Raw genomic sequence first — 16,236 nt, forward strand, 5'->3', positions numbered from 1 at the left:
GCAGCCTTTTCCCCAGACCCAAGCCACCAGGATGGGCTTTTCCTAGCGCCCCGCCCCCAGCCCCTGGGAGGCTCGGGCGCTCTGGACTCCGCGCCCTCCAGCCTCCACTCTTCCTCCCCGCGCGTCCGGGACCCGGTGTCCGAGTGGGCGGGGCAGGAGCCCTAGGGGTTGGAGGGCGAAGCCTGCCCAGAGGCGTGGGGTGGGGCGCGCGGCGGGGGGAGGAGGCGGGCGCGGAGGCTCGGGGGGTTTGCGCCGCAGCCCGGAGTCGGTCAGTTTCCGGCCCGGGCGGCAGGTCAGTCCGAGGAAGGGCGGGGGGCCGAGCTCTCCTCTCGGCCTGCGTTCCCGGCGCCACCGCCGCGCCGCCGCCGCCGCTGCAGAGTGTGGTTGCTCCGCCGCGCGCCCGCGCCCCGCGCCGCCGGCCGCCTGGGAGCCCGAGCGCCGAGCCCGGGGCGGAGGAGAGGGGCGCGGGCGCGAGAGCCGCGGCGAGGGAGCCGCGAAGGGGGAAGGGGGCGGGCGGAGGGAGGAGCGGGAGAGAGGGGGAGGGAGGGAGAGGCGAGCGAGGGAGAGCTGGGGAGAGCGAGCTAGAGCTAGAGCCCGAGAGGAGCGGGAGGGAAAGGGAGGAAGACGGACGCACGCCGAGACTCGGGCGCCGGAATTCCATTAGAAAAAAGTGAGCCGGCCGAGGGGTAGCGGGAGAAGGTTTTTTGAAAATTTCCCTCGTCTGGAGCGAAAGAAGCGACTCGGGTCTCTCGCCCTCCAAGCTCCCGCTGGATTGCTCCCTGGCGCTTCCCCACGTCGGTGGATTGCTTTCCTATTTGCGTTTTATTCTGACCCGCACCCTCGTCGCTTCCTTCCAACCTTCCGCTCTCCCGTCGCCTCTCCCCCACCTCCCCAGGCCCCTCCAGAGGAGCACAGGGGGTCGGACCGCGGGGACCCGCGCTCCCGGGCCGGCGGAGGGACGGCAGAGCGCAGGACTGCTGTCGGCTGGGAAGCGGCATCCACAGACACACCTGTGTATTTCCTTTTAGTGGGCACGGGGCGTCGGGAGGGCCCGCCGCCCTGCTTCCCCACCCCCTCCAGCCAGGGGCGAGAATCGCAGGACTCCGGATCTCCATCGGGTGGACTCGCTGGGATCTCCGCATTGGATTTGGGGCTGATTATCGCTGCTTGGCTATATTATTGTCATTTTTTATTTCATTTTATTTTTACCCAAGGGAGAAAGACAAAAACACAAAACTGTGGGATTTATTTAACATGATCTTGGCAAACGCCTTCTGCCTCTTCTTCTTTCTAGGTGAGTACCTGCGAGCGGCGAGGGCGGCGGGTCCGCGGGAACCAGGGGGCCTCGCAGGCGGCGCGTTCGGGTGCCTGCGAGCAGCCAGGGACGCGGGGGACGTGCGGGGCGCCTGGGAGACTGGCGGGGCGACCGGCGGGAGAGCGCGCCGCGGAGCGAGCTAGCCAGGCGCTGCCAGCCCAGCCGGGGCCGGGCGCGAGCCGTGGCTGTCTGGTGACGAGCGGGGATTAAGAAGGAGACTTAGAACACCCAAGCCATCCCAGCGTGTTCTCTCTCTCTCTCTCTCTCTCTCTCTCTCTCTCTCATCACTCACACAATGATGTACTCATTTCCCTCAAAATAATGGGTTCAAATTGCGGCAACTTCAGAAAAACACACACACATTACCGGCCCCCCAACTCTTGATCTGGAAGAGAGGAGGGAGGAGAAAGGCTCACCATGGGGAGAAAAACCCAGGGTGCCCCCTTTCCAGGCTCCCAGAATGGATTGTGGGGGAGCCCATGGGTTTCTCCAGGAGCTCCTTGTTGGACTTTTTTGGGTGGGGGGCGCTGGCAGCCACCCCCCCACCTGCCAGTCAACCTCTGGAAAATGCACTCCATGTCCAACACCCTGAACCCCTTCCCACAGCTCTGCTCCCTGGAAGACTTTTCAAGTTTCTCCCCACCCTTTGCCCTCCCTGTGGCCCAGGCCCAGCCAGATGGGTAGGCGGCAGTGGAGGGCTGTGAGCCCTGCTCACTGCTTGCTTGCCGTCCTCACCCCTGGGGGCCAGGGACCCGGTAGCTAGCTGGTGGAAGAAAGGGAAGGAGGCCAAAGTTTGCTTCCTTGGGTGATGGAGGAGAGAGGGGTGACGGAAAAACCAGATCTGAACAAAGACCACTACTCATCCTGTAAGCCCCCTCCCCCAAGGGCAGGGAGGAGGGGCTGCCTGGTAACCCTGACCCTAGGCAGCCTCATTCCCACCCAGAATTCCCACCCCTCACCCCCTTTTATGCTATGTGGCATCTCAGCTGCCTGGGAAGTGGGTGTAGAGAGAGCATTCTGGGAGTGGAGGTGAGGAAAAGAGGGTGTTTGCAAGTGCTGACTGGGAGTCCCAGGCAAGGCTGTCCAGAGCAGGAGCTCCAGAAAGGAGCTGGTGACGTGTGTGTGTGTGTGTGTGTGTGTGTGTGTGTGTGTGAGAGAGAGAGAGAGAGAGAGAGAGAGAGAGAGAGAGACATCTGCTTCAGTGTGGGTGCTATTCCTGCCACCCTGGCCTGCTGTGTGGCTGGTGGTGAGCCAGGCTGCCCGGCTGGGTCAGGAGTGCACCCTGTCCCTCCTGAAGGAGTGGAGAGGGGAGGCCTGGGAGGTAGGTGCTGGTCGCAGAAAGATGTGGGTGGTCTAAGTGCCTCCTGACCAGGACAGGGGATTTCAGTCAAGATTGGCCCTGGGCCTTTTGTCCACCCGTCTTCTTCCCCTCCCCCAGGCGTGGGTTTCCCAGGGGGCTTGGCCCTGCTCTAGGGTGTGGCCTTCACCTTCCTGCTGCCCAAACCAGAGGCAGCTTCTCTCCAGGGAGGAGGGGCTGAGGTAGGAAGCTGGGTCAGTGCTCGGTGCTTGGGGCTCACGGAGGTCCTGCAGCCAGTCCCTGCAACCCTCTGCAAGTGGACTCTCTTTCTGAAGGGGCTGTTCTAAAACCTGCCCTTTCTCCCCACTGGCTTGAAAAGCCAGCTTTCGGGGGCCAACAAGAAAAGAAAACTGTATTTTGTGGAAAAGCCATTAGATTGCTCACACACCCCAGGCTCGCAGGACTCCCAGGCGTAGGCACTCTGAGGTCCGGAGTGGAGGAGGGCATATAGGACCCTCAGGCATCTCCAGGCCCAGACCCCCATGTTGCAGGCAGGCCTTTCCCAGCTGAGAGGGCTGCGGAGGTGACAGTGTTCTCATGGTGCGTGTGTGGGTGTGTGGGTATGAGGGTGGGCTGGTCAGCGATGCCCACCCTGGTGCCTGCGCCCCGGGGGCTGAGTGGTGAGAGGAGGGTGAGAGCCGTGAGAGCGGGGCCAGCAGCCCCTTTGGTCAGAGCCCAAGTTCCTTCCCCCGGAGAAGCCCCTTTCCGGTGCTGGGCAAGGGGTTAACTGCGTGACCACAGAACATTGCCAAGGTCTGGGTGAGGCCAGTCAAGAAGGACGGGATGGGTTGGTGCTTGGAAAGGAGCCCACGGCTGGGAGTTGGTTGGAAATTCCACTTGGGGGAGAGGTTTCCCTGGAGCTTTGGTTGGGAGCATGGTGAAGCATGTTCCCAGGAGTCGGGCCTTCCGCGTGCCCCTCCCAAGGTTCTGAGTGAGGTCTGGAGGTGGGGAGGCCTGGGGGCCCAGCCAACCTGCCCTCCAGTGCTGACATTCCCAGGGAGATGTGTGATGGGGAAAGCCACTTGGGGGCGGGGTCTGGTTGGAGGGCCAACTTTACATGGACAACTCCTGTCTGGCGGGTACTCGATGCAGCAGAGTGCTGTAGCTCTGTGCAGCCGCTCAGTCCCCCGGGCCCCTAGAAGCTCTCCCACACCTCTTTTCTTGACGGATCCAAGTTTCCTCTTGATCTAGAACTTGGGCACGGCACCAGGATACCTTCTGACCTTTATTTTCCTAGAATTCTTGGCCCTGAGTTGCCATGATTTCCTTCTCTGGCCGGGCCTGACTGCTTCCGGGGGTCATGACGTCAACGAGAGGAGTCAGGGACAGGTGGCAGTCAGGCAGTTTGCGAAAGGACGCACCTGGCTTCTGTTGAGCATCTCCCACCTGGTCACACGTGCTCGCTGGACGGATGGGGAAGCCCTTGCTTTTGACACAGAGCCAGGATTCTGTAAGGATCATCCCTGGGGCTCTAGACCCCAACCATAGGGCAGGCAGGGTAAGTGTCCTTATTGCCCCAATCCCCTGGGCCTGTGTCCTGATCCGCAAGCCTGTGAAGGTGCCCCTTTCTCAGTGCACTCTCGATACAGTCAAGGTGGGAGGGGAGGAACCTGCTGGGACGCTGGGTTGACGATCAAAGTCAGTGGAAGGCCAAGGGCTGGGTTGGTCTTAAGGCTCCAGCTGGCTGGCTGGCTGGCTAGGTGGGGGCAGCAGGTGCAAGCGAGGCTGGGTCAGCTCAGCTGCTCCTGGGTGGCCCAGATGCACCGAGTCCTGCTCGGGGATCTAGGAATTTGCTGAAGCCGGGAAATACAGCAGATGCCCCACTCTCCAGCCAACACTCCATGCTGGTTTCTTCTCTGGTCTGTCTCAGCCTGGCCACAGCCTTCAGCTCTTCCTGTCCTGAGGCAGAGTGTGGTCAGTAGGCGGAGGCAATGTCTGTCACTCTTGCCCTAGAGGCCTTCTCCGCTGCAGGCCCACCCTCTGTTCCTCTTCCTTGGCTGGTGGGTAGGCCTGGTCGTTCAATCTAGGAGAGGGTTCCTCTCCCTTCCGCGGAGGAACTGGCTCTCAGTGCAGCGCTCTGCCTCTAGGTGTCGCTGTCTCCCTGCGGTAGCTGCCCCCTGAGCAGGGCCTCCTGCGGGGAAGGAGTGAGACCTGGCAGTTCTGGATAGAGATGGGGGATTCTTCCGGATATTGAGGAGGGGACTTCTGACCTAGGATCATCTTATGTCTTGTGGCCGGATGGAGTTGGAGGAAGCCTCCCAGATCACGTCTTGGATCTTGGAAAAGGCAGTCTGGGCTCTGGGCCACGTTATGGGCTTTTTCTGGAGCAGGATCTGGAGTGCGGGGCTTGGAGAGGACAGGGAGACCAGCAGGATGTCTGTGGTAGATGGAACCATGTTAGGAGCTGGATTTTGAAGGCTCCTGCCCTTCACCTCCGTATCTTCTTCCCTGACGCCCTCTCTCCCAAGGACTGTGGGTGTGGGCCCTCTGGGCTGTGGATAGAAGGGGGGCTCAGCTTCCTGCCTGTTCACTGTTGCAGAAGCCGGGCTCCATGTGTGAGACGAGGGCCGAGGAGGGACGCACTTCCCCTTTTGCAATTGGCTGGTCATTTGGGTTTTGGAAAGAAAGGAGGAAAGACAGAGGGAGAGGGTTTCAGAGGAGGGTGGGAGGGGAGGAAAGAGAGAAAAAGAAATAGGAGAGAGAGAGAGAGAGGAAATGATTTGCGTAGAGCATTTTTTGGAGGGGCTGGGGTGTAGATGGTCCTGGGAAGGCACCATTTCGGGTCTCGGCAGCTGTGAAGTGGCCTGGGCGAGTGGAGGCTGGGCCGGAAAGGGACGCACCTTAGAGCACAGTATCAGGCCTGTCTCCCATTCTCTTTCTCTCTTTTTAAAATGCTTTTTTTAAAAAAAAAATTTCAATTACAGAACTCAGAATGAATAAGCTAAGGGGGTCCAAGAAGCCTTTTCAGCCTGTGTGTGACCTTCAGTTGTCATCTCCCTTCTCTAGGCCTCAGTTTCCCCAGGGTAACATCTGGGGGCTGGACTCTGTGGTGTCAGAGGTCCTAACAGGCTATGAAAGTTAAATTGCTTTCTGCTGTTTACACGGCATAACCAGTGCTGTGGTGGGCCTCTGGCTGGAACTGAAGCTGGTAGGAGGCCTGGGGGGTACGAATGTGATCCCCTCTGCACACCCTAGCAGGCCCTGCAGCCCCCAGCTCTCTGCTGAGGCTCTCACATTATTCGTTGGCCTTCTGGCATGGGCCTTGCTCGAGGGCCTTCTGGCTGGCCCAGTGCTGAGGGTGACAGGGTGGAGCCAGCAGAGGATCTGATAGAGCCAGGGCAGAGGGCAGCTGGGTTCTCCGTGGGGTTGGAGGAGGGATGTTGGTGTCTTAGGACCAGCAGCCCCCCCTCTGGCCTGCTCTGTCGGGAGGTGGCGTTGAGCGGGCCTTGATGTGCTTTGGAGTAAATGGGTGTGACTTCCAGAGGGGCCTGACCGGCCCTCAGCCCTGCATCTTGTGTGGGAGACTGTGGTGGCCTCACTCATGCTTGTCTTCCCTCCCCACCACCCAGACGAGACCCTCCGCTCTTTGGCCAGCCCTTCCTCCCTGCAGGGCCCCGAGCTGCACGGCTGGCGCCCCCCCGTGGACTGTGTCCGGGCCAATGAGCTGTGTGCCGCTGAATCCAACTGCAGCTCCCGCTACCGCACGCTTCGGCAGTGCCTGGCCGGCAGGGACCGCAACACCATGCTGGCCAACAAGGAGTGCCAGGCGGCCCTGGAGGTCCTGCAGGAGAGCCCGCTGTATGACTGCCGCTGCAAGCGGGGCATGAAGAAGGAGCTGCAGTGCCTGCAGATCTACTGGAGCATCCACCTGGGGCTGACCGAGGGTAAGCCTGGGGGTGGCGGCGGTGGTGAGGTGGGTGGGGGCCCAGGTTCAGGGGCAGGATGGAGTAAAGGAGTGATCTGGCCAGCTCCTTAGTCCTCCTCGCTGGGGGACCAAGAACCCAGAAGCAGCCTCCGGACCTGGGAGGGAGCTGAGGAGGAGAGAAGGCAGGGTGGTGGGAGGAGGACAAGGCTGGAGCAGGGGTGAAGGGATGGGGGACAAACCAGGGACAGAAGGACCTCTGACCGTGTGAAGGGGTCACAGGAGAAGGTGAGGTAAGCGTCCCAGGCAACGGAGACGTGAGAACAGGATAGAGAGACGGACCGGCCGTGTGCTTGCAGAGCTGAGCTGCGAGCACACCAGCTCCTGCCACTCCCGCTGCCTGGGCACCCAGTGAGGGCTGCCCCTTCCCGCTCTTCCTGCTCGCAGGAGGCCCATCTTCAGTGGCTCTTGACCCCATGGCTGGCCTAGGTGCCTTCTGCAGGGCTTGGGGCAGTGTGAGGGCAGCAGGTCCATATTCCTCAGTAGGCCTGCCCCCAAAGTCCTCAGGTAGAACCTGTAACACCCTCCCCCGCCCCCCGCAAGGACTACCTCCCCCATGTCCTCCCCCTGCAGACTGAAGTGAGGCGGATTTGCATATATTGTAGGAGGGTGGCCACCTGGGTCAGACGGTCATTTATTAATTCAACAACTGTGTATTGAGAGTTTGCCACCTGGTAGGCATTGTGGAGGGGCAGCCTCTGCCTTCGTGGAGCTCATAGCCGGGGGGGGGGGGGTGCAGAAAAGGGAGGGCTTTCTGTCATTTGTGGGTGTGAGTGCTGTGGGAAGCACTGGGCACTGTGGGAACACTGAGGAGGGGCAGCTAACCCCTTGCTACCAAATCTTGAGAGCCTTCCTGGAGGAGGCAGCTTCGCAGCTGAGACTAAAGAGTGAGCCGCAGTTACAGAAGGAAGAGCTGTGGGGAGAGTGTGGGAGGTGCAGGGAGGGCTGGGCAAAGGCGGCATGGGGGGGAGCTGACCCGCTTATGGACCCACAGGTGACAGTATGCACAGGGGGCCGTGGGAAGTGGGTGGGGTGAGGAGAGGTGGAGGGTACCGTTCTGCTGGGCAGCAGGGCGCCTGGGCAGTGCTGGTGAGACCACCCTTGCGCTCTGCTTCAGGACGACGCTCGTGTGGTTTCACGAAGCACAGACTGAGACACTGCAAGGCGCTGTGTGACACAGGCCCGGCATCATGGTGGCCGAACGAGGACAGGGCAGGAAAGGAGGAGCTAAGGGCTGTTCAGGAGGTAGAACCCACAGGGGGTTGGTGAAGGGAGCGAAGAGTCAAGGAGGCCGCCCAGATTCTGTCTTGGGAGACTGGTGGGTGGGGGGTCCGGTGGCAAGAAGCAGCAAAGGTGTTGAGTGTGGGGAGGGCAGGGAGATGATGAGTATTTGGGGGTGTGTGCCTCTCCTTGGCCATGCCCTGCGGACAGCTGGGTGTGCAGGGCCGGAGCTCAGGTGGCAGAGATTTTGGAATCGCCATCAGCCTGTAGGTGGGAACCAGGCCAAGGGAGTGGGTGCCATCTCCATGGGAGGACCAGCAACATTTCAAGATGTGCAGGGAGGGAGAGGGGGCCGGCGAGGGTGACGGAGGAGGAGGCTGGGGGAGAGGCGAGGGGCAGCAGAAGTCCGGGGAGGAGCTCACCCTCAGAAGGAGGACTGCGCCAGCCTCCAGCACATTAGGTCCAGCAGAGGAGGGTGGGAAAGGGTCCCCGGGGCCTGGGGTGAGCTTCTAGGTGGCTGCTGGGAGCAGAAACTTGGTTAGGGAGTGAGTGGGAGCTGGGGAGTTACGGATGATGAATGTGGACAGCAGCTCCTAGAATTTTGGTGTGAAGAGGAGAGAAGAACAAAGGCTGACTTATTTTTTAAGATGCAAGAAGGTTGGGCAGTTTAAATTCTAAGGCAGGACAGTGTGAGGGAGACGCCGAGGTGAAGGAGAGAGGGGTGCTCTGTGGACAGTGCCTGGGAGAGGGGAGGGGTGGGTCCAGGGCCTGGGAGGGGTTAGCCTTAGGTCAGAGGAGCAATCCCACGTCCAGGTGCTGGAAGGAAGGAGGAAACAGATCAGGTGTGGAGGCCGGATAGCGAGGGGTTCCTGACCAGTGGCCAAGGCAGTTCAACTCTGCCCCGAAGATAGCGGTAAGCTGTGCATGTAATTATTAATAGCACCACCACCATGAACAACAGAGTGATTCCTCGTGAATCAGGTGGCCATTCCTCCCATTTCTAGCAACCTCGAGTTCTAGAACGAGAAGTGGGGCCTACGCACTGTGCTCTCTGAGAGACGGGCTGTCTGTGCCCCAGGCGGACTCTAGCGCACAGAAGACCAAGGCCCCTGATTCAGTGAGCTGGGTCCTTTAGTTCCTTGTTTTATTTCCAGCAGCCTTCCAGTTCCACCCCAGGGAGACTGGCAGTGGGTCGGGTGGGTGCTGCAGAATGCACGGGGGAGGGGACGGAACTGCCAGCAGAAGAGCCAGGTGGGCTGCCCGAGACCTTCCCAGCGAGGGGCTCCCTCTGGGGACTCCTGATTGGAGCTGGGCCTGAGGTGTCTGGAGATAACAATAAGCATACCGCATGTTTATGTTGCAGATTGCCCTGTGGTCTTCCAGGTCCTTTTGACCCAGGAATGTCTGGCTGGAGACAGCTCGCTTCCAAATCTTGAGCTGCTGTTGGTTTATTTATTCAGTGAACATCTGTCAAGCCCCTACTGTGTGCTTCAGAGGGTGACAGAAGCCACAGTCAGTCCCTGTGCCTGGTCCCTATGCCAGCCAGCCAGCCAGCCAGCATAGGGGCTGGGAGACCCTTCCCCTGGGCCCACTCTAGAAAAGCAGACCCCATGCTTATCTCATTCCTCAGAACCCAGCCCCCTCCAGCATCTTCCCCCCCTCCCCCCAGGATTCTACAATCTCCTCCCCCTGGGTCTTGGGGCCCAGAGGTAGTTTCTGCTAAGAGCTGTCCATGGGAAGCCTGGAGGCCTTTTAAGGGCTGGTAATGTTCCTGTGAGTAAGAGGAATAAGAGGATCTACCTGACAGTTAATTATTCATGGTGTGGGGGAAGTGGTCCCCTGAGCACCTCCTCCCTATTGCTAATAACATTGAGTAACCTGGCTTGGTCCCTGGGGTGGGTGGGCGGATTGGGAGGGGAGAGGCCTGTGCAGGTCTGGACTCGGGTTCTTGTCTTCTCCTTGGCCCCTGCTGGGGCTGAGAGCTCCCTGGAGACTTGGTCCCTCCTTCTCCCTCTGCCCGAGGCCCAGGTCCTCAGCCAGTGGTGGTGGCAGGAATGTGGCCTCTGCTGAGCTCCTAGAGCGGGGGTGGGCACCTTTTTCCTGCCAAGGGCCGTTGGGATATTTATAACATCATTCGCAGGCCATGCAAAATTATCAGCTCACAAATCAGCCTGCGATATTTGGTCAAACATTTAATCAACTCGCCCCTAAGGCCTTGGTGAGTTGATTGAATGTTTAAAACCAGGGCCTGACCAAATGGTTTCCCGGGTCTTACACGGCCCACGGGCCGGACGTTCCCCACCCCTGTCTAGAGAGTTCCAACCGCAAGGGAGATTCAGCCCCACAACCGTTTTGGTGGGGAAGCTGATGTGCAGGGAGGAGAGGTGGTACCCAGGGCACACAGCAAGCTAGAGGAGGGGCAGGCCTGACTCCTTATCCAGCCCCTTTGCAGTGCCCGGGGAGGTCCTGTGGCCTTGGGCCTGTCCTCCCTCCCATCACCACCACCACCACTGCCACCATCACCACCATCACCACCACCACCACCACCACTGCCACCATCACCACCATCAGCACCACCACCACCACCATCATCACCACCACCACCACCATCACCACCATCACCACCACCACCACCACCACCACCACCATCACCACCACCATCACCACCATCACCACCATCACCACCACCATCATCACCACCACCATCACCACCATCAGCACCACCACCATCACCACCACCACCACCATCACCACCACCACCACCACCACCACCATCACCACCACCACCACCACCACCACCACCATCACCACCACCACCACCACCACCACCACCACCATCACCACCACCACCACCATCACCACCACCACCACCACCACCACCACCACCATCACCACCACCACCACCACCATCACCACCACCACCACCACCACCACCACCACCACCACCACCACCATCACCACCACCACCACCACCACCACCACCACCACCACCACCATCACCACCACCATCATCACCACCACCATCACCACCATCAGCACCACCACCATCACCACCACCACCACCATCACCACCACCACCACCACCACCATCACCACCACCACCACCACCACCATCACCATCACCATCACCATCACCACCACCATCACCACCATCACCACCACCACCATCACCACCATCACCACCACCATCACCACTACCACCACCACCACCACCACCACCGCTGGTATTTACAGGGTGGAACTGTTGCTGTTGGACTTCCTGCCCTTTTCAAAGGTGACAGTGAAGTTCAGGGCCACCCTGATCCTTCAGATGTGAGCAGCAGAGGCCTCTCCCACGGGTCCTCCCAGGTCACGCCCAGGTCACACCCAGGTCACGCCCAACAACCTAATGTCCTGATTCGGCTTTAGTCTGGCTGCCAGGCCTTGGGTTTCCATGGGTGAATTCTGTTGCCCTAAGAAGAATGGACTCCTCCCAGCCAGTCGTGGGAATAGGCCATTTGCGCCCCCCGACCCCCTCCCGGAGACCCTCCCAGCCCATCATCCTGGCTGAGCTGTGCCCAGGTGTGGTGCTGCACCCCATGCAGCAATGAAGGACAGACCCTGCTCTGGGCGAGCAGGCCAGCTGACGGGAGACGGATCCCGTTTAAGAACAGCTTGGTTTCAATAACATTTTATTTTTGGAGACAGCATTCATAATGATTAAGTACTTGGACCCTGTCACCAACTGCTTGGGTTTGAAGTTTGACTCTGCCACTTACCAGCTGTGTGGCCTTGGGCAAGTTACTTAACATCTCTGTGCCCCAGTTCCTTATCCTTTTACAATAGGGAGACTGATGGTGCCTACCCCATAGATAACTTTAAGAGGATTAAATGAGTTAGCACAGTAACTTTCAGTAGGATCGGCACGTGGGAAGCACAGGATAACAATAAGGCCATTTTTATTACAAAATACTTCCTAAGCTCTTATGTTATTTGGCCTCAGCAACGAGCACTGGCTGGCAGCCCTCCCACAGGGAGCTTCTCCAGGGCTGGTGGGTAGAGTGGAGGACACAGACCACGCAGGCCCAGGGGGAAGGTGGGGCTGGAGATAGGCCTGAAGGGACAAGTAGTGTTTGTGTTGCAGGGCCTGAGGGGTGCTCCCATCAGGTAAAGTGGTGGTGGTGGTAGTGGTGATGGTGGTGGTGGTCATGGGTCTGTGGTGGGTCCCCTTTTCTGGAGTCTGCAGTATAGCAGACAGGAGGCTTTGTTCTGTGCACCAGCAGGGGGCTGGTTATGCCTCTAGTCCTAACCTCAGGGTGACCTCATGGGCTGGCTGACCGAGCCCCTCACCGGGGATTCCCACGCCTGGGTGGCAGACACCGTCCTGCAGGAGGCCCCCCTGGATGCCGCCCACATGGGGTCCCCTGAGGAAGGAGGTGCCTGTCCATAGCCCAGGGCCCTGGGTGGGTGGGAGCTAACTGTGCGATGCTGTGGGTCATCACTATCTCCCTGCCCCTCCACTCACAGGAACAGCACAGCCCGAGTGATTATTCATGGCTTTCTTCTCACCTTAACGTCTCAAGAGGCTATTTCCTTCCCTTCTAGGCGGTGGCAGAGAGGGTGGAGTCTGATGACATGGTGGGGGTCTCTAGGGCAGCCCCGTGCCCCTTATCTCCTGTCACTCCCTTGCCTTGCCTTTCGCTGAGCCTCTGATGCACCCGAAGGTCCGAGAAGCCAGCAGGTGGTGGGGCAGATATGTAGGGAGTCTAGGAGGGGGTCAGGCCAAGAGGAGCTGGGGCCAGGCCTCCATTCAGCAGACCTTGGGCCCTCCAGCCAGGTTCTCCCAGCGTCACGGTGGGAAGCAGAGGTGCGATGGGAGAGGACGCTGGTGGGAGGGCTGGGAGATGGCAGTCCAGCTGCTGCCGGGAGGAGCTGTGTGATCGCAGGCAGGTTGCTTCACCTCTCTGGGCCACCTCCATGCCCTGAAATGAGGACTCATACTGAATGATGGGACCTGGCCTTCCCTAGGCTGTCACAGTCCCACCTCCCCAGGCCTTCTTTCCAGAGCATTCAGAAGTCCTTAGAAAAGGGCAGGTCATGCCTGGGCACGAGGGAGAGTTAGGCAGTCTGACCTGCTCTGGGGGACGTCCCCTCCAGCTGGAGGAAATCACTCGTCCCTGTGACACTCTAACTCTTCACTCAGGACCTCCCCTTCCCTGTCAGCGGGGCCCCTGTGCCTGACGATGCTCTCTTTTCCAGGGGAGGAGTTCTACGAGGCCTCGCCCTACGAGCCGGTGACCTCCCGCCTCTCCGACATCTTCAGGCTCGCTTCAATCTTCTCAGGTAAGCGGGCTTGTGCTGCGGCCTCCCGGCTCTTGTCTGGTCCGGGTGCGGCAGCTAGAGGCCTGGGCTGGCTCAGGGTTCTGGCCTGTAGCACCAGCAAGCCCCTGACGGGCTCTGAGCATCAGACAGATCCTCATCTGTGAACAGGAGGCGGCACGCCCGCCCCAGGTTGTGCGTGGAGTAAAGCATTTATGGGAACTGCCTTGCTCGAGCTGGCCAGGCAGCAGGCCTCGAATATGAAACCTGCTGTCACTCTCCTCTTCGTCACCTGTCCTGCCCCGATGGGTCCCTCTTTCCAGTTCCCCAGCTCCTTTGTTCTCGTTGTTCAAGCTCTCTGTGCCTCGGTCTCCTCAGCTGTGCAATGGGGAGCAGACTGCCTGGAAGACGGCTGCGAGGTCCGAATGAGCCGATGGTTGTTAAGGGCTCACTCGTGCCGCTGGGTGAGCCTTCAGGAAGCGTAGGCCGTGGTGGTTGGCGTTCGTGTCACTGCTGTCCATTCTGCTGTGGGTTTCCCTCCCCCTCTGAGGGCTCCGCTCCTTGCACCCCACTGAGGGGCCTCTGAGGATGGGCTCTGAGCCCCAGGGAGGGAGAAGGACCAGGTTAAACTCCAGCTTTGCTCCCACATAGTGAGCTCCACGCCCCCCACCCCCAGGTCCATGTGTAGGAACCTGATGAGCTTTTTGGTCCTTTCTTCTTGACCTTGTTGTTCCTTCTGCCATTTGGGGGCCCAGTGGGCCCGGGGGCACAGTCTGCCCCTGCTTGGGCACCGGGGGGCGGGGGGTGGCTTCCCATCTTGGAACTGCTCTGTGGGGCTGGGGTGAGCTCTCCTGGAGTCACCTGGTGCTAGAAGGTGGCAGGGTGGGCTTGCTCCCTGGGATCCTGTGCCCGAGCCCCTGTTTCCCACCTGGTTTTGTGGCAGGATTTGAAGCCTTCTGGGGTGTCTTTGCTCTAAGCCAGGGTTCCTCGCCAGCACCACTGTTGGTACTTGGGCCTGGGTAGATCGTGTGGGAGGAACCCACCCTGTGCATTTAGGATGTTGAGCAGCGTTCCTGGCCTCTGCCAAGTGATGCCAGAGCACCCCCTCCCCAAGCGTGACAACCCCAAATATCTCCAGACATGGCCCGGGACACATGAGCTGCCAGTTGAGAAGCAGTGCTCTACACGGAGACACAAAAGACGAGTGAGCCCCCAAGCCCTTCCAAATGGAGGATTCTCTAGGACAATGTTGTCCAAACGTTTCCCCATTATTACCCCCAAAGGAGAAAAATTCATTCTCTCTAACTGGGGACATACTTAGTCTGCTTGGGCTGCCACCACAAAATAGTGTAGACAGAGCGGCTTTGACAATATGAATGTACTAGCGTTCCCATTGCAGGAAAAATCCTGCAATAGGGTTTCCTGCTGCACTCTACCCCGCCCCGCCTGCTCTCCTTCCTTCTCCCCCGGCCCCGCCTCCGCTCCTCCCTTCTCCCCCCCGGCTTGCTTGCTTCTCCGCAGCTTTGCTCCCTTCTGCAGCTCTTGGCTTCTTTCTATGCTGTCTTGATATGCAAATTAGCTGCCATCTTGGTTGGGGTAATTTGCATGCTCGTCCTGATTGGTTGGTGGGCGTGGCTTGGCTTGGGCATAGCGAAGGTACGGTCAATTTGCATATTTGTCTATTATTAGGTAGGATTATCTTACAGCACCGGGGGCTGGAAATTCAAGATCAAGGTTGGGCAGGGCTTGGTTTCTGGTGAGTGCTCTCTCTCTGACTTGCAATGGCCACCTTCTCACTGTGTCCTCACAGGGTGGGGTGGGGCAGGAGAGTAGTTAGGGGTGAGGGGAGAGAGAGAGAGAGAGAGAGAGAGAGAGAGAGAGAGATCTCTTGTTATAAGGCCACAGTCCTCTCAGATTAGAACCCCACCCTGATAACCTCATTCAACCTTAACTACCTCCCAAAAGCCTTCTCTCCAACACAGTCACATTGGGGGTTACTGCTCTTTGAGGGGCACAATTTAGTCCGTAGCCAAGCAATGAAATGTTGTCAGGCAGGGTTGAGTTTTGGAGGACCACAAACCACCGCAATGTCTCTTTTGTTTTTGCCAAACCAAGAACCAATTTTTGTTTCCGTGAGGGTGACCCCATCCTCTCCTGTTGAGAATGCGTGTTTCAGGGATGGAGACGGGACATTATTCATGTGCCTGGTGAGAGAAACCCTGGACACCTGTGAGAAGGGAGGCACTGGCCCAAGGGTGGCCATTTGGACATTCCCCCGGGCCTGGCGGTGGTGAATGGCACGGAGGCTGCCAAGATGGTCTGTGCGTTGAGCTCCCTGGCTGGGCTGTCACCATCAAAGCCCCCGGTGGGGTAAGAGCAGAGGTGCGGGACTCGGCAGGTTGTCGTCCGTCTTGCCTGTGGGCACTGTGGTCAGGCTATAGGCCTTGCCCATCCGTCAGGGCTGCCCTGGGTGAGGGGTTGACTGAGGTCTCTCCCAGCACACATTCTGATTCTTACATTTTCTGGTTCGTTTTGGGTAGAAATCCACCTTGGACCACTCCTCTGAGACAGTGCTCAGGGGCACAGATGTAGATGGAAGATGTTGTTGGCATGTGGATGCTCTGGTGGGGATGCCCTGGCATACCCATTCCCCTCCCTACAGTAGCTCAGGTACCAGCTGAGTACTGCACGTGGGTGGGAGCCATTGTGTCTAACTCCAGTAAAGAAGTAGCTTCGACTTATTCCCTGGGGGTTGAAGGTCAGATGTCCTCATTTCAGTCCGGCCCCTGCTGCGTCCCGGGCTCACATTAAGTATCTCCTTAGCAGAAAATCTTTACGTAATGGACTTGACACTCTGTGGGACAAGGATGTTGACAAGATAAATGAGGAAATGACTAGGTCTGCAGCTCAATGAATCAGCTGCCTTCACCCGCTGGCCTGGATGCCTGGGCTCTGGGGACTGCTCCCCGCAGCGAGGTAGGGCTTCAGGGTCTGGAACAGCTCCCTCCTCACCACCCCCGGGGACTCTGCTCCATCCACTGCAGCCCCAGAGCTGGTGCATGGGCGGCTCTGTGTGGGGAGACTTGGGTGCATCGCTGGGTGCGGTGGCCCTGGCCTGGCCAG

At 59.3% G+C, this 16,236-nt stretch overlaps 1 protein-coding gene across 2 annotated transcripts in view; it reads left to right on the forward strand.

The window, feature by feature from the left end:
* The first annotated feature begins 610 nt into the window (after positions 1–610).
* GFRA2 (GDNF family receptor alpha 2) overlaps positions 611–16,236 on the forward strand; it is an 89,195-nt gene continuing 73,569 nt past the window's right edge. The window contains exons 1-4 of one of the 2 annotated variants that reach the window (XM_054716807.1): positions 616–670; positions 1,215–1,294; positions 6,242–6,556; positions 13,054–13,137. In XM_054716807.1, the coding sequence (XP_054572782.1) occupies positions 1,255–1,294; positions 6,242–6,556; positions 13,054–13,137 (439 nt within the window). In that variant the 5' untranslated portion in view covers positions 616–670; positions 1,215–1,254. Of the gene's footprint in view, positions 1,295–6,241; positions 6,557–13,053; positions 13,138–16,236 lie in introns of both variants that reach the window. The other variant, XM_054716806.1, reaches the window with a different exon arrangement.

Source organism: Eptesicus fuscus, chromosome 6 (genome assembly GCF_027574615.1).
Source record: "Eptesicus fuscus isolate TK198812 chromosome 6, DD_ASM_mEF_20220401, whole genome shotgun sequence".
NCBI classification, from domain to species: domain Eukaryota; kingdom Metazoa; phylum Chordata; class Mammalia; order Chiroptera; family Vespertilionidae; genus Eptesicus; species Eptesicus fuscus.